Source organism: Drosophila bipectinata, chromosome 4, assembly GCF_030179905.1.
Source record: "Drosophila bipectinata strain 14024-0381.07 chromosome 4, DbipHiC1v2, whole genome shotgun sequence".
NCBI classification, from domain to species: domain Eukaryota; kingdom Metazoa; phylum Arthropoda; class Insecta; order Diptera; family Drosophilidae; genus Drosophila; species Drosophila bipectinata.
In genome coordinates, this window is record NC_091740.1 from 10,520,095 (window position 1) to 10,538,297 (window position 18,203).

At 37.4% G+C, this 18,203-nt stretch overlaps 2 protein-coding genes across 4 annotated transcripts in view; one reads left to right on the forward strand and one right to left on the reverse strand.

The window, feature by feature from the left end:
* Cadps (calcium-dependent secretion activator 1) overlaps positions 1–18,203 on the reverse strand; it is a 404,419-nt gene that overhangs the window by 338,161 nt on the left and 48,055 nt on the right. The window contains exon 1 of one of the 3 annotated variants that reach the window (XM_043213400.2): positions 9,454–9,609. The exons of the other annotated variants lie outside the window; for them this stretch is intronic. The gene's annotated coding sequence lies outside the window, so the exon portion shown is untranslated. Of the gene's footprint in view, positions 1–9,453; positions 9,610–18,203 lie in introns of those variants that run through there. 3 annotated transcript variants of the gene reach the window in all.
* Positions 1,542–3,130, forward strand: LOC138926904 (uncharacterized). The gene is made up of 2 exons (XM_070282511.1): positions 1,542–2,278; positions 2,647–3,130. Exons 1-2 carry the CDS (start codon positions 1,542–1,544, stop codon positions 3,128–3,130), a joined length of 1,221 nt encoding a protein of 406 aa, XP_070138612.1.

Below are 18,203 nucleotides of genomic sequence, written 5' to 3' on the forward strand. Positions count from 1 at the left end.
CGCAAGATCCGCGAAGGAAAATGGAACGAGCCGATAGCATCGAAGTGCATGCTAGGATGGAGCATACAAGGATCGGCGAACCCACAACGATCCATTTTCATGCACCACTGCGACTGCGACTGGCAAGAACTCTATGATTCAATTTCAACCTTGATGCACTCGTACCACGAAAGCTGTACTCAGCTGAAGATGAGCTGGCAGTGAAGATACTGGAAAACACGTGCCAAAAGAAGTCCGGAAAATATGAAGTTGGACTTCCGTGGCGCGGTGGTATCGACAAACTCTCTGAGAGCCGGAGAAACGCTCTGAAGCGGCTTACTTGCATGAGGATAAAGGTCTCTCAAGAACCAGATCTGTATGAAAAGATTGACGCCCAAATCAGGAACCTCCTAGACAAAGGATACGCGGTTAAGCTATCCGAGGATGAAACCAGCCGGGAGAACAGCCGTACATGGTATCTGCCAATATTCATAGCGCTGAATCCAAACAAGCCGAAAAAGATAAGGCTCGTATGGAATGCAGCCGCAAAGGCACACGGACACGCGCTAAATGACTACCTACTCAAGGGACCAGATTGCCTGAACCCACTCATAGATGTCTTGCTAGCCTTTCGGGTCAACAAAATAGCGATTTGTGGTGACATTGCGGAAATGTTTCACAGGATCAACATTCGCGAGGAGGATATGCAGGCGCAGCGATTTTTGTGGTATGACAAAGGCAGCGACAAAGCAGACACCTATGTTATGCGAGCTATGACTTTTGGGATTAGCTGCGCGCCGTTTATAGCGCACTTCGTTCGAGATAAGAACGCGGAAACCCACCAAGAAGAGTTCCCATTGGCCTTAATCGATAGCATGAGGAACGAACAGGAGGCCATCCAGATCACCAGACAAGTCATAGAAGTCCATCGCAGAGGCGGATTCGAGATCCGTAACTGGTCGTCGAATTCGGAAGAAGTACTCAAAAGCTTGCAGGATAATGGCAACGCTGGAATCCAAAAGGCCGTGGATTTTTGTGGAACAGAAAAGATACTTGGCATGTTCTGGGACCCACATAATGATATGTTCAAATGAAGCGTGATGTGCTGGCGGAAAACACAGTGCCTACCAAGCGAGAAGTGTTACAAGTTTTGATGTCGATCTTCGATCCATTGGGATTTTTATCATGCCAAACGATCGGACTAAAAATACTCCGCCAGTGCATATGGCGGCAAAAAATTGAATGGGATCAGGAGCTACCTGAGAGGATTCTAGAAGAATGGCGCCAATGGAAAACCATCTTGCAAGACATAAGGACTTTCGAGGTCCCTAGATGCTTTTCCCCAGCCACATCGGAGCCATGTCAAATTGGACTCCATACATTCGTCGACGCCAGCGAGCAAGCATATTCTGCAGTCTGCTACTTGCGCGTGACAACGGATGACAGAGTCGGCGTATCTTTGGTAATGGCGAAATCTAAGGTGGCACCTTTAAAACCACTTTCGATTCCGCGTATGGAGCTGCAGGCAGCAGTTATGGGAACACGCTTAGCCCAAAAAGGTGATGAGCACACGCAACCTACGAATTGACAACGCCACTTACTGGTCGGACTCCAAGACAGTGTTGCAGTGGCTAACTATGGACCCCCGCAACTTTCATCAGTTCGTGATGCACAGAGTCGCCGAAATTCTGGAAACAACACTGGTCGAGCAATGGCGGTGGATTCCTCCAAAGCTGAACGTAGCAGATGGAGCTACCAAGGTCCCCGGGCAAACCCAACGAGAGACGTGGATAACGGGCCCGGAGTTCCTGAAGACCGATGCGAGCAACTGGCGAATATCCAAGAAGCAGGAGAGCATCATCCATACCTCGGAGATCCGGAAGCATGTGATGACGACGCATACGAAATCAGTGGTTATGTTCAACGCGAACGATTTCTCAAATTGGCGGCGGTTATACAGAGCTGTGGCGCTAGTACTCCTGTTTATTGATCGGCTGCGAGCGAAATGTGCCGGACAAGATATGCCAGCCACCACGACAATGGCTCATGTGAGCAAGGCAAAGATGCTTCTATACAAGCAATCTCAATTCATCGCCTTCGCAGCAGAACTAAAAACGTTATCCGCGGGAACGGCGCTCCTCAAGGGAAGCAGATTGGCCGGATTGAACGCGTACCTGGACAACGATGGAGTACTACGAACAAGAGGCAGATTAAACGCAGTTGACATAGCTGAGGACGCCATCATACTAGCTCATGGATGCCGGATAACCAACCTCATAGTTAGGAGCTTCCACGAAAAGTATCACCATCTCGCTCATGAGACTGTAATAAACGACATTAAAAAATCGTGTTATATCAGCCGGCTACGAGTACTGCACAAATCTGTACGAAACACATGCCAACGATGCAAGATTGACAGAGCAGTTCCCAGACCACCCCAGATGGCACCAATCCCGAGGGCAAGAGTTGGAAGCTTCGAGAGGCCGTTTACCTATACAGGCGTTGACTATTTTGGCCCGTTATTGGTGAACGTCGGCCGGCGCAAAGAGAAGAGATGGGTAGCTCTGTTCACTTGTCTTACGTTGCGCGCGGTGCATTTTGAGATCGTCTACAGTCTAGATACTAGTTCATGTATCATGTGCCTAGCCAATTTTATGGCCCTTTCAGGGACACCGAGGAAAATATTCTCACACTGATGGAGGCGCAATTTATCATCAACTCGCGACCTCTCACGTTCGTAAGTTTGGATTCCGAGGATGACGCTGCCCTGACTCCGAACCACCTGCTGCTAGGATCGGCGAACGGATACAAGCCGCTGCCAGAAGAGGGAATGAATCTGAAGCGTAGATGGAACGAGACTCAGCGCTTCGGAGACCGCTTTTGGCAACGATGGGTTAAGGAGTATGCACCCGTGTTAACCAGGCGCACCAAATGGTTTGAGAAGGTGCCTCCAATCACCATCGGGAGCATCGTCGTAGTCGTGGATGAGCTCCTTCCCAGGAACCTGTGGCTAAAAGGACGCGTGACTGACGCAATGATAGCCAACGATGGACAAGTTCGTCGGGTGACAATCAAGACGCAGCATGGTGCTATAGAAAGACCAGCAACAAAGGTAGCAGTTCTGGACGTCGGCTTGGAGATAGGTAACTGACCACGGATCGGGATCAGTTACGGGGGAGGGAATGCTACCGCCGTCCTAGAATTAAGTTTATATTTAAAAAATGAAATCGTTAAAATTAGTGTAGAATAATGTTTAGAATAAGTTTTGAAAAACGCTAGACGTAAGCTTATCGATATACGGAAAAATGGCGGAAGAACGAGGCGTTTGCGATCGCTAGGTGAAGCTAACAAGCCGAGGGAAAACGACGAAGTTTTTTAGCTCGCGCGCCATGATTTGAGTTTAAATAAAGGAAAGAACAACCAAATCCATGTTTGCTTAAAAAATCGTGCACCAACCTCGCCCCGACCTCAACACCAATCGTTATGAAATTTGGTATGTCGTTATATTTTGCCAAAAATAGCACTCATACAAAATTCGACTCTATCTTTTGAAAAACCAAAGTTATAGAATTTCCGATCAATCAGTTGTTATGCAGCTATAGGATATAGTCAGCCGATCCCGGCCGTTCCGACTTATACTGCGTGTAAAGGAAAGAAGGGTGTGAGCCATGTTTTTGGTCGATAGCTTTAAAACTGAGAGACTATAAGTCAACACAGATAGTTTACAAGACCAAATCAGAGTTTTACTGTAGTAGTACAACACAAAAAAGTTGGTAAATGATTAGTTATTCGCTGGCATAAGAGCAATCTATCAACCAGCAATAATATTTTGTTTATTAGACAATTGCATCAAAGGCTGAATATGGTGGATGTTCTCGTTGGGAATCGTTGTTTCGGATTGATCAAAAATTGTTTCCCATAAGTTTGTTTCCCAATCACACAATCTGCCAAAATGAATACTAATGTTTTTCTTTTAGTCGTTTAGTATACCACTGTATAACTCAATATCAATTTACGCGAATATTTTAAAGTTATGGTTTAGATTTTTGTATTATTTTTTGAACAGGCACATGCAAATAGACTTTAAGGAACTATGTATATCGTTCGTTCGCTTTTATGAACTGTCCCATCTCCTTTCCCTAAATTAAACCCTATTTTAAATAGTCGCAAATTTAAATTTCCTATATGGTACTTTTAATGTAAATTAAGTTACCTTTTCCTTGTTAATAAGTAAATACAAATATTTAAAAAAAAATTTAAGGTACCCATAGTACCCAAGAAGTTAAAGTTTTTTTGAAATCTTTTCAACCGTTTAATTTGTAATCGAGATCACGGTCTGAAGTCTAAGAGGGTCGTGTTGTGCAAATGTCAAACTACAATGGCTAGGGAATAGAGCACTAAAGTTTCTAGTCCTTCTGTTAGGAATGTTATAGTTTAAGCGTGTTATTAAATGCTGGCTATCGACATCCCCATTAATAAGGTTATGCAGAAAAACTACACCGAGCATTGTCCTACGATTTGTTAAGCTATGTAAGTTTATAAGTAAAAGTCTGCTACTGTAGGATGGAAGCTGAAGATTTGCATCCCAGTATACCCTTATCGACATCCCCATTAATAAGGTTATGTAGGAAAACTACACCCAGCATGGGCCAACGATTTTTTCAGCTTGGTAAGTTTATTAGTAGAAGTCTTATAAGTAGTTTATTAGTAGAAGTCTTATAAGTAGTTTATTAGTAGAAGTTGAAGTCTATAGAAGTACTATAAGATGGAAGATGAAGATTTGCATCCCAGTTAAGACCTATAAGTGAAAATGTTAAATTCTTTTGTACGGATTGGATTCTATGCAGTCCTGATCTACTCTATATTGGGGATGATATTGGAGATATATGAACCATACTCCAGAATCGGACAGACCAAAGAAATAAATAAGCTTTTAGTAATGTAGGGGTCGTTACGTTATTTTGACCATCTTTTAATGAATCCAATGACTAAAATACCCTTATTAAGCAGTGAAGAAATATGGTCGGAAAATGTATGTTTAGTGTCTAATAGGACGCTGAGATCATTGACCTAAGTTAATTTTTCTAAGGCAATCCCATAGAGAATATACGTAGCTTGCAGAGGGCAAGAACGATAAAAAGACTTAAGCTTGCATTTGGATCCATTAAGTACTAAATCATTTGCTAAACACCAGTTTGGAAAATTTTCAAAAGAGATGGAAAGAGATGGATTTGTATTGAAGACAAAGCTACTAATTCCTCTGCATTAAGAGGTAGCAGGCGGTTGCGTTTTTCTTCATTAATAAGGCCAGCTTCAGAAAAAAGTCTTTCGCTATACACAGTAGTGCAAGGAGCAGAAAGGTAGATTTTTGCAAACTTTGCTAAATTTGGGCATTAGCTGCCCACCAAGAATAAGGGTGCGATCAATTTGCATTGGCTAGAGATTAAAGTCCAGCTCACAGGTTATGGATATGGATACAACTGTTAACTTCACTCATCAACGAAAAAAACCAAATCGAACCGAGAACACCCGATCGTTGGCGCGACGTCTACGCAAACGGCTAAGTTTTGCAAAACATTCGGATATTCGGCGGCCGGATATCCGGCCAAATGGTCGGCCGAATATCCGGTATCCGGTATCCGGCCAAACTGCTATCCGTTTCATCTCTAGTAAATACCATCAGTTTGCAATTTCTTCCAAAACCCATCTATGACAATGGAAGTCACCTCCAGTAAATTAGTGGTGGACCGAAGCCAATGAAGCCATGCTGACATGAAGAGATGATCGAAGAGAAAAAGTGTTGCAAATGAGGAGTAATTAGTTTTTCAAATAACTTTGGAATTGCCGAGAATTTTGAGATTTTTTTTTTCTTTATCTGAGGGAATTATGTAAGATTCCTTCCACTTAAAGGGAAAAATCTAGGTTTCCAAATATAAATTGAAGAGTCTATGTAGAGGTTTGCGAAGAGCTTTGGCACAGTATTTTAACACACAGTAAGTACTCCATCGTGCCTGGCGTATAAACGGGTATAAGGGTTTGACCCTTAGAAGATCAACGAATAAGCTATTCTCAGAGAAAGACGGACAGAAAATAAGTCTCATTTTAAGATTCTTTGAACAATTTGTCAAAAACTTACGTTTTGATTCGATTTTTGAGTGAAAGGTCTTACTCAGAGAAAACCCGATTTGTCGTTTTTATCAGGGACCGTAATTGTTATAATTTTTAAAATAAAAATTATTTGTTGATTTTTATGACAAAAATTGAAATATAACTCTTATTTTCAATTTTTATGATAATAATTAAGCATAATAATTTTTTTTTTAATTTTTATAAAAATAAATAAAAATAAAAATTATGGTTCAATTTTTATTAAAAAAATTGAAAATAAGTGTTACGATTCAATTTTTATTATAAAAATTGAAAATAAAAATTGAATGCGAATAACTTCTGAACCGAGTGGACTATTAAAAAACCGCTTACATTTTTATGATCTGTGGCGCAGTACCTTTCAAATGATGTATCGAATGTCCTTAAAGGACATAATCAAGGATTCCTCAATTATTCAATTTATTAAGTTATATTTCTAGTGTGGGTCAACAGGGGTATATTGGGAATCAATGTCCAATACTATCGAGCCCACCGCATTGAAGTAAAGACGCTTGGCGTGATTGCGCTCCATGAAGCATGAAAATTGAACATGTGCTGAACGAGTTTTTAATAAAAAAGGAGCAAGTCTACACTGTCACTTCAGACAATGGCAAGAATGTCATTAAAGCGATCGACTTCATGAACAAAGAATTGAATTCTGAATTTTGTGACGAGTTTGACGATGACGACCTTATGAAAGATATTCGCGTTCACTCTATACATTCGATTAGATGTGACGCCTATTCCATGCAATTAGCTGTTCATGACCTGCTATAAGAGACCTGCTTGTCGATAGCGCACGATCCATAATAAAAACTTTGCGAACTCCGACTTATAGGTAAACAAATTAAATGCATAACATTACACTTAAAAATTAAAATAATATTTTAAAATTATGGATACATCCCCAACCTCTACTGGATGTACCAACAAGGTGGATCTCAACGTACACTATGTTGAAAAACGTATGCGTATATAGGGAGTTTTCAAAAGAAAATCTAAGTGAAACATTGCAGTTAACGGAATCAAATTGGGAGGAAATGAACTTGCTGTTGGCGGCACTAGAACCTATTTTTATAGCCACTAAAAAATTGCAAAGCGAACAATTATATTTCGGCGATTTTTATAAGCTTTGGCTTGAAACGAATTTAATACAACAAATATTTCAATATAATCGAAATAATTTTAAGAAACTCGGTGTGTACTTTTACATGGTTGGCCCACACTTGAAAATTTCTAGTAGAAATATAACTAAATAAATTGAATAATTGAGGATTCCATGATTAAAACATTTTTAGGACCTGTTTTTTTAATAAAGAGTAATATTGTCATTGCAGATGCCATTATTAAAAAATTTTTCTTCACATAATTCACATAATCGAGTCTTTCTTTGTTATGAACACTGTTATTTATGGAATTATTAAGGAATCCTTGATTATGTCCTTTAAGGACATTCGTACATCATTTGAAAGGTACTGCGCCACAGATCATAAAAATGTAAGCGGTTTTTTAATAGTCCACTTGGTTCAGAAGTTATTCGCATTCAATTTTTATTTTCAATTTTATAATAAAAATTAAATCGTAACACTTATTTTCAATTTTTTTAATAAAAAATGAATCATCATTTTTATTTTTATTTTTTTTATAAAAATTGAAAAATAATTCTTATTCTTAATTATTATTATAAAAATTGAAAATAAGAGTTATATTTCAATTTTAGCAATAGAAATTGAAATAAAAGTTTATTGTTTTTTTGGATTCACCGTTAAAAAATGGTATATGTGCCCTTTTCCCACTCCCCACAAAGGCTTTTTTGTCGTTCAATTTTTTTGAACTCATAAGTCTTATTTGCAGTCCCTGGTTTTTATCATTCATTTTTGCATATTGTTTTCTTAGCTTTTGAATTTTTATAAAGAGGTGAAGCTGCGGTCCTCTTACTTGGATGCGCTCGCAAAGGTTGAGCTAGCTATACCACCGATCCAGGTTTTCATCTACATTCGAAACAAAATACTGCACAAAAGTTAAAATCGCTTTATGCGTTAAGGTCAATGATGAGTGATGATTTTATATACATATGTGTCATATCTTTCAAATTTGCCCAACTAAAAATAAAAATTAAAAAAAAAGCTTAGTGGTTGGACTTGCGCACCGCAAAGTAAGTCAAAAGTTTATGAAATTAATGTAAATTTTAATGTTTTTCTTTTTTCTAAGCAAATATTTATTGACATCAGTGCAATTGCAGATCCGCTTTTGTTGTCCGTTGACATGTAGATTCCTTGAAAGTTTGTCGAAAAATGATGTTCGCGCGCATGTTGGCTATAGTGGGCAAATAAAATTTGAGTTGGCGAGCATCTTCGCCAAAATGCTCGTCTGTGGATGGGCCCCTTAAGCAGAATCATTACCTCTCGACTATCCCCAAATTTTTGTTGTTTATGAATATATTTGGAAATTGAGTTGAAGAAAAGTCTGTTGTTTATGAGTCTAACACAAAAGACCGTTTGACCTAAGTATTATATTTTTTCGGTTTTTTGTTTAAAGCTCTCAGTGTTTGAGCACTCAATTAATCCGGTCTCTATCAGATACCAAGGGACCAAGCATACTTTTTTTTTTTTTTTTTCAGTTATGATATAAAAATATATAAAAATAGATGTTAAAACGGGTCAAATGTTATTCGCAAGTTTTAATAAAAAAAAAACGTTCGAGCAGGGCCCTCTAAATTAAATTTCCGTTTTAAAAAGACTTTAAGGTTAAAAATGTTATCTTTTTGAAGTAATAAAAAACAAGGTTATAAAGTTTATAAAAAAGCCTCCTTGCGCATACTCTATACTCTCTAATGTGCGATTATTACTTGGACGGCAGCCTAAATATAACAGATTTGCAATTTTCCCAATTCGAAGGGTGAGTTATCATTTAAATTCCCCGTATTAACTAGTTTTCAATAAAACGCAGTTTTATATAAAAAAATTTAATGTTTGAAAATTAAAATAAAACTATTGTGCATATTGAACATACATATATTGTATGTATGTACATATATACATGTGTACGCGGCTACTTTTTGAGTACAAAAAAATACTGTTAGCTACTCTCCCTCATTTGATAGGGCTGAAAAAAATATTTTTCAAGAGTTCTTTTTTTCATTTATTGATTTCATATGAATCATTAAGTCATAACTTTATTTTTATAGTTTCACAAGTACCTAGTGGAAAAAATTTTAAAATTATTTTGGTACAAATTATTTAATGAAAAAAAATAATTAAATATTTTTGGAACAACAATTTATTAGTAAAATCCGTTGTAAAAGTTTAAAAATATATATTAGCATACCACCAAAATAGTCTCAATATTTATTTTGTAATGTATTTTTCTTATTTTGTTCACACTAAAACAAATGCACAGCAGTAGATTTTTAATTTCAATTAAAATTATTTTCACAACGGAAAGAGGATGACCGTTTCGATAACAATTAAAGTATACCGTTTCGTCCTGGGAAAATACCATAATAAAAAGTTTGTAATAATGTCCGTCAAACTAGCGACGCTTTTTTAGCGTCGAAGCAGTACGGTGGAATTGGAACAGAGCAACAAACTTTTTGTTTTTCAATTATTTCAGTATTTAGCCACTAAATATAATAAAATAAACACTAGAATTGTTATAAATTGAATAAACTATTGTTTTTTCTTACTTTGAGCGGGCTTAACACTCTTTACGTAGCTTAAAAATTAAAAAACTGGGGTTTGGGGTTTGAAAAACTGCCCCATACTGTTTTGAGCATTATGTCAGAAACAAGAGGACGCGCCAACAAGCACGATACTGCCTATAGCCCAATATTTTTAGAATATGTCTTGAAAATTTCATTAAAATCGCTCTTTACGTTTTGGAGCGAATCGAAAAAAGTGGACTAACCCGGTTAACAGCTCATACAAAACTCATCACAAAAAATTTTTTTTTAAATGTGAAGCTCTCAGAGTATATGCACAAAATTGAAGTCGATGTACGACCTTTTGAAGTATGTAGGAGCAAAAATCATACAGTCCATAAAAAAATTAATTGAACTAGTTCCTAGAATACTATATGGCCTCTGCTTAGGCTTATTGGGTCCATGATAAAATCATACAATCGTAATCGTATCATGATTGGGTCCTTCACATATTATACGACTATTTTCATTCAAACCGCTCCCACAGATTTCAATAAATGAAGTCCCGAAAATTTCAGAACCTGATTCACCAATTCTGGCCATTAACAGCATCACATATTTTTGCGCTGCACTATGGGCGATTAGTTGATTTTGGCGACATAAAGTCCACACATAAAGCTAGAAGCTTAATTTTTTTTTAAAGCGTTTCTAATATTTTAGTTTGTTTTCGGATTTTTTTTTTAGTCAATTTGATTACGCCTTTATTTTCCGCCCCTTTATAACCCCGGCACTTGTACAAAAATTTAAATTTTTATTATAAAGCAAAGCATAAAAATAGAAAAAATAATATTTTACCATGTTTTAACAATATTCTAAACTTAAAAAAACAAAAAGTTAATAATCTTCTTCATCTAAAACAAAAGAATTCTCATGTTTGTCATCGCTTTCGTTGTCTGATTCGGTGTCTTCATCATTAAAAAAATTTTATGAACTCAGTTCTGATGTTGGATGTTCAAGTGCATTTTTTTTTAAAGGAACAAAAAAGAGCAAAAAACATGATTACTACCATAAACTAGACACTTTCGTTAGTAACTTGCCATTTTTAGTTGCATGTTTTGATATGCGCTTTTCAAGAAATACTCAACGGAACACAATTAAAATTGTTAAATTTTTGCTAAAAATACAATCAACAATAACACTGGACATTAAAAACACCACGAACATTTATACACATTTATCGTAAATAAAAGATTCTAAATACCTTGAGCTTTGCTATCCATATTACACTTATTAATTTAAACGAAACCAATAATAATTTAAGCACTTTCAACAGCATGAAATTTTTCGTGCCAATTTATATAATTGTGAGCTTCAACAGATCATCTGGTTTTGAAGGGCTGCCACAAAAAGAGAGTAGCCGATAAAAAAAAATTGTTTTTCAGCTAACTGAACTGTTTACTATTAATAAAAAAAAACATTTCCTTAATATTTCACCATAAATTTTATGACTTAATGCCGCCCAGTATGAAAAATCGCCCATAGTGCGCTGCCCAAAAATTATTTCGCCATTAGAAAAAGAGCTTTCGTACATATGTATATGCAAACAACCATCATACATGCCAAGTAGGTAAAAGCACTAACCATACAGCATTACAGTTGGCGTTTTCCCTGCTCTTAGGGCGGCCAAATAATCCTACGACTTCCCAGGGCGTCGTGGTAACTTAAAACAAAAAAAAAAAAAAAAAAAAAAAAAATTACCATACAGCATATAGACAACCCATTTCATACAACGAAAATGGACGCAAAAATTTCTTGCGACAGGCCCCAGCAGGCCCCAGCAGGCTCCAGAGCGAATTCTTACTATTTTTCTTATTTTATGGCATTAAAATGCCCCTTGTGGGTCAAATCCCATATTATGGGCTTCGCCCTGACCGCACTAATAAGCTTGACTTTATCCTCGCGGGCCGAAAATTTTTCGGTCCGAAACTTTTTAACTTTTAATTTTCGCTCCATTTTTTGGGTGTCAAAATAAATCAAATGAATTATTTTTATAACTATTTTATTTAGATCAGCTGTTTAGTTTTTTTGATCCGGCAACGCCATTCAATTTGATAGCCATAATTTTCAGATCAATTTTCAGCAAAATCTAGGAGGCCAAAATTTCTTCTTCCTTTTTTCACACCGTTTTTGTATATGGAGTTCGGCTCGTGTGACAGCGGATTTTCGTCATCAGAGTACGAGGTTTTACTTTTCAGGCTTGCTACTACCCGAACAAAATTCGGGTATTCGTTATTTTGTGAAATGACGAAAGAAATAATATTATTTGTTATATAACATTTTTAATATTTCAGCATACATTTTAAATTTATTTAGGAATGAGATTAAGTGTTAGCAGTAAAATGTTTTGTATATATGTACATATTTTTACGAATCATTAAAAACAATATACTGAGAACGGAGCAGGGTATATTTCAGTCGACATCACTTAAAACGCCGATTGCTTTTAAGTTTTTGTTGTTCTGCATGAGAATTGTGCTTGCATACCCTACTGATAAATGATTTTAAGGAGACCGGACAGCAAAAAAAATATAAAAAATTTTTTTTTTGAATAAATGTATGATTTAAAAATTAAAATAAAAATTCCATATATATATTTTTAATTGATGTTTACAACAAATTGTAGCACAGAAAATTTTTGGAATATATTGGTTACATTGATTACATTAAAGTTGACAAAATAAGAAAATATATTCACTCTAACAAAAAAATCAATTTAAAAAAATTTATAAAAACAGACTGAAACAAGTCAAAGTAAAGATTTGTGTCTGCTCACTCCCCTAAAAGAATTGGTGAATTGGTGATGTCGACTGAAATATACCCTATATAAAACAAATAATATTATTTCTTTCGTCATTTCACCAAATAACGAATACCCGAATTTTGTTAGGGTAGCAAGCCTGAAAAGTAAGAAAAATCAAAATTTTGTGTGCTGGCTTCAAAACGAAATCGCACGTACACATACACCCGTGTATGTGAAGGGGTGACACGCATACATACAAAGATCAACCGAAGCGCAGGCCAACCTTCTTCATCGAGCTCCGTACCGAGACTGAGAAACAGAAAGCATTTAATGAGAGTATGAGCGTGAGATGAACGAACGATGAGCGAAGGAAAAAGAGTAAGAATTCGGTCTGGGGCCTGCTGGGGCCTGTCGCGTCCAACGAATTTTTTGCGTCCACTTTCGTTTTATGAAATGTGTTGTCTATATGCTGTATGGTTAGCGGTAAAAGGTAAGTGAATGTTATATATTGAAAAATAGTCTACTATAATAAGATGGAAGGTGAAGATTTGCATCCCACTTTACACCTCTAAGTAAAAAAGTTAGGAATTTTTTTTGTGGGGGACTCCAGACACATGAACCGTACTCCAGTCTCGTACGGACCAAATGTTTTGGTTATGTACGGGTCATTAAATTCTTTTGACCATCTTTTTATAAAACCAAGCCATATTAACCATAAAGGAAATATGGTCGGCAATTTAAGTTTAGCGTCTAATAGGATGCCGAGATCATAAACCTGAGCTAATTTCTCTAAGGAAACCTTGACTCTAAAGAGTCAAGAACGATAAGAAGACTTGCATTTTGATCCATTAAGTATTAAAACATTAGCATTAAGCATTAAATCATTCAAAAATGGTGTTTAGCATTTTTGACAGTCATGTGCATACATAAGAACTAGAAAGTTCGTTAAAGCAGGGGGCAAGTCATTTATAAAATAGTAAATAACAACGGGCCAAGATAACTTCCTTGAGGGACGCCAGATGTAGCACGGACCAGACGGGAATGTACGTTTTTAGTAAGACTCTTTGTGTTCCCCCATCTAAGTTGCTGGAGATCTACGTTAAGAGGTCTTTAGAAAATCCCAACATATTCAGTTTTCTCAGCAAGAGTGAGTGATTGACTGAATCAAATGCTTTGCTAAAGCCATTGTAAACAATATCTGTTTGACATCCCTTCGGAAGCCCTCAATGACAAAGGATGTCAACTCCAATAAGTTCGTGGTGATGAAGCGACGCCTAATAACGCCATGCTGCAAGGAGAGATGATCGAAGAGCAATGGTGTTGCAAATGAGGAGTTATTAATTTTTCAAAAAACTTTGGAATTGCCTACAATTTAGAGGCGCCTCTGTAATTGGCTGCATCAGACTTTTCCCCATTTTTATGTAAGGGAATTATGAAAGATTCCTCCCTCTTAAGGGAAAAAATCGAGGTTTCTAAAGATAAGTTGAAAAGTCTTAGAAGAGGTTTGCACAGAGCCCTGGCGCAGTATTTTAGCACACAGCCTGATACTCCGTCGGGGCCTGGCAAATAAATGGGTTTTACCCTTAAAAGACCAGATAATAAGTTGTTCTCAGAAAAAAACGGACAGAAAATAAGATTTGCTGCTTGAATTTTATATGCGTAAGGTTGATCTGTCAACTTAGGCAAAGAATAAGTTGTTTGAAAAAATTCTGCGAATAGATCGGCAATGGCCTGATCAGAGGTCGCAGAGGAATTTTCAAACGTAAGCATGGGTGAAAAAGATACGTGTTTACGCTTAGTGTTTACAAAATTATAAAACTGTTTTGGATCCTGAGTAAATTGTATCCAGCAGCGGTCAATATAATTCCTATAACATTCAGCGTTATGCACGGTGCAATTCAACCTAGCTAGTAGGTATCTTGAAAAATCAACACTACTGCAGGTTTTTTTATATTTTAGTAAGAGCCTTTTTTTTTTAGTATTTTTTAGGTTAGTGAGGTACCTTGTAAACCAAGGAGGATTTGTGGACGGACGGATATATCCATGACACACATGAGTCAAAAAATGTATTTAAAGTACAGTAAAATTTTTCTAAGGTGACATTAATTGGACAAAAATTTTCTCTCAAAGTCGTCTTAAACATCAGCGTGGGCACACGAATCTTGAAAGAAGACGTGCACCTCATATAATTATATTTATATTGAGCTATGTGCCTCACCTTTATATCGGCTTTTGTTTTGGCTTTGGTATCAGGGGCGAGCCGAGAAACAAATATGTGTTTTGATGGAGGAATCACCTGTAAGGGTTTTGGTGTCGCAGGTACGAAAACTGCAGCATCAGTCAGTACCGGTGGTCCGGACTGTGAAATACGCTGTTGGGGGACTCTAACTGGGGTTTCAATCACTAGGACCTGTGGTATCACTTGAAGGGCTACCACGGAGGACATATCAGGCATTTGCTAATTTTTCTTAAGAAATTCGGACGGCGAATTGTTCTCAGTACAAGCCCTTGGGGTGGCCAGAGATACGAGCGGCTCCGTTAATGTCCGCTGATCCTATCGATTTCTCTATCTTATGGGTTCTTATTCTGGATCTTATCCCGTATAGCGTTTTGTGGTTTATTCGTTTGTGTTAAAACCACATCGGCTGGACCCTTGTCGGTGACCAAATGGATAGATTTGTTATATCTGGCTGTGGCCATCAGAATTATCTCAACGGTGTCACTAATGCCTTTATCAATTTTTAGACGTTCCACTTGTCCGTTTGAGACACTGTTGAGGGGCGGTTCGTTTGAGATGCTAACGCCGAAATAGTTTTCCAGCAGGGTCAAAATGGTGTGCGAGTTCAACGATGGTTCGTTGTCGCAATATATCACCTTGGCTTTAGGAAAAATATTCATGAGGTGTGGTAGCGCTGGTTTCCTCTATGGTTCTAGAGGGTATTGGCTGGACGATGGCAAATTTCGAAAAATTGTGAATGAGGAAATATTTTTATCCGTGGAGAAAATGCCTATATGTAGCATTTCTACTACATGAGATGGGACTGGTGTTTCACTAAACTCGTGCTTTTTTTTGGATGTGTGTCATACTTATTTATGTTTAGCGCATGACTTGCAAGCACTACCTATTCTATAACTATAAGCCAAGTTTATTGTGAAACAATTTAATGGTTGTCCATTAAGGACAGTTTTAAAAAAACATCACCCCTTTTTACAAAAAATTTACTAATCTAATTATTATATTAATATTAATTATTTATTGTTATTATTAATAACTTTTTTGATGTGTTTCTTGCGATTATATTAATATTTCTGTATTTATTTAGCAGCAATGGTACCGCTTCCGATGTTGACTCAATTCTCGTATCCTTGTTTCATAAAGCAAGTTTTATTTCAGAGTTTAAATAAGTTCAATTTCCAATTTACATTGATTGAAATCGTTTTTTTATTTTTATCATATTTAAATAAATTTCTTCATGGTTTTTTTTAATTTTTTGGTTTTGTTTGTTCGTTTTTTAAGGGTTTTTACCTTATGTTTCGCATAGCTTTTCAGACTAAGCTGTTCATAGGCCAGAACGGGTTCCTCTCTATATTACATAGAGTCGTTTATAACTATAATGCAACGCATCTATTATAATACATCAATTAAAATAAAGTATAAAAAATTAATTTTCGTTACTGTTATGCGCTCTTTGTAGCTCTGTGGGTTCTCGGACAGGGCCGGTGCTGGCTGCACAGGTCCTTAAATTTTTTTTGAGTCCTTAGAGCTACTGATGTCCGTGGCCTATTGGCTGAGGCGGGGCCGGTACCAGTCTTCGCACCGGTCCCTAGTTTTATGCATGTGAACTTGCATACTGGAAGGTAGAGTGGTCTAGGGCAGACGTTCGGGCAGAAGTCACGTTTTTTTGTATTTGCGCCGTATTTGTGTATAATTGCAACTTAATGTGTGCAACTCATTAATTAATTTTGTTTTTCTGGCCTTCGCGTTTGCCCATTACTCGCTCTCAGGTTTTTGTATTTTCAACATCGGCCTTTTGCACTTATATTAGCGGTTGAAGTGAAGGAGACATCTCCGACCCTATAAAGTATATATATTCTTGATCTCCTTGACCTCTTGACCTCCTGAGTTGATATGAGCATGTCCGTCTGTCTGTGCGTCTATCTGTTTCTACTCGAACTAGTCTCTCAGTATTAAAGCAATCGTTTTTATTGTATTATATTGGTATTATCATGATATTGTCATTGATATTCTTATAAGGATCGGACAACTATATCCGATGTTTTCGATATATGTATATCCGGTTTTACATGCAGGGGTATATCAACTTCGGCTTCGCAAGAAGTTAGCTTTCCTTTCTTGTTTAAATTATTTCAGCCCAATGAGCCCATAAACGCCATTTAAATGAAAGACATACATGCAACGCAGTGAAAGTGACATCTCCGACCCAATAAATAATATGTAAGTTACCAATGCAAAAAATAACCGCTAGCTCAAAACTCAATTTCAATTAGCTCAATTGTGTGCATTTATGGTAATCCAGCTTTTATTTGTCTCTTTTGTTATACAAGAATTATTGATATCAGCAGGAATTGTAACCAAGTCCTTTATTTCTTTTTTTTTAAATAAATTGTTGTGTCTCCCCACTGCATTTTCGCGAACACGCTACGGCCGCGAAAGTGCCTCAAGTGCCTGCCCGAATTTACGGGAGCACAAAACGCATACGTTTAATGGCGCCAAGCAGCAGTAGCCGCATATTATATCTTTAGGAATTATGGAGTAAAATAGGAGTAAAATAAGAGTGCCTGCCGATGCCGTGCTGTCCCCGTTTGGCACTGTGCTAAATTTCGACGCGATCATAAATTGACTCGTTTTTACGTACAGTTATAAGCGTCAGATTCACGTCATCGAGCAGAAGATGTTTATTCTCAAGCAGTTAAATCTCTCTCATCTACAATACTATGACGAGGTCGAGAAAAAGCTCAAAGCCAATATGTCGTACGAAGCGTCGGCGGCAAAGGTTCTATTCAGGAAAAATTTCAGGATGACGCACTCCGTGTATTCATTTTGGGACTCAAGCGCAGTCTCACGGATGTCCTCTTCTCGGCAAATACGAATTATGTGCCATCAGCACTGGCTTTGGCTCAAGAAGTAGAGTCTAACCCCAATAGGTACTCCTTCGTAGCTTCATTTGCAAAAAGTCAGGAAGATAGAGATAGAGAACAACATCCGAAGGCGCAAGAACGCCAAATGTCTTCTGCGTTTAAAAATTCGAAAGCCAAGTGCTGGCAAAAATCCGTACTACACAAAGCAACACAAAACTCGAGTACACTGTGGTCTACGCAGTGAAGATACTCTCGAGCCCATGGCTATTGACCCATCACTGTCCAAGATGCTAAAGCCATCTCAGGCCCCGGCATACCAAAATAGGAATCCAGCCGTGTCCAACCGATCGGGTCCGCAGAAAAGGCAGAAGGCTAACCACGTCGCGCAAAACGCAGGAAAAACCGGGAGAAATACAATGCCGCAGCTTCGAGCGCGGCTCAGGAAATGGATGATGACGCCATTCATTTGGACGTCATTAATTTTTTAGGGGAAGATCCCAATCCGAATAAAAAAATCAAAAGGTGAGTACTCTGAGA

Coding starts and splice junctions, on each gene's coding strand:
- LOC138926904 (XM_070282511.1), top strand. CDS start 1,542: ATGAGCACACGCAACCTACGAATTGACAACGCCACTTACTGGTCGGAC. Junction 2,279..2,646: donor GTTAGGAGCTTCCACGAAAA/GTATCACCATCT, acceptor TGGCCCTTTCAG/GGACACCGAGGAAAATATTC.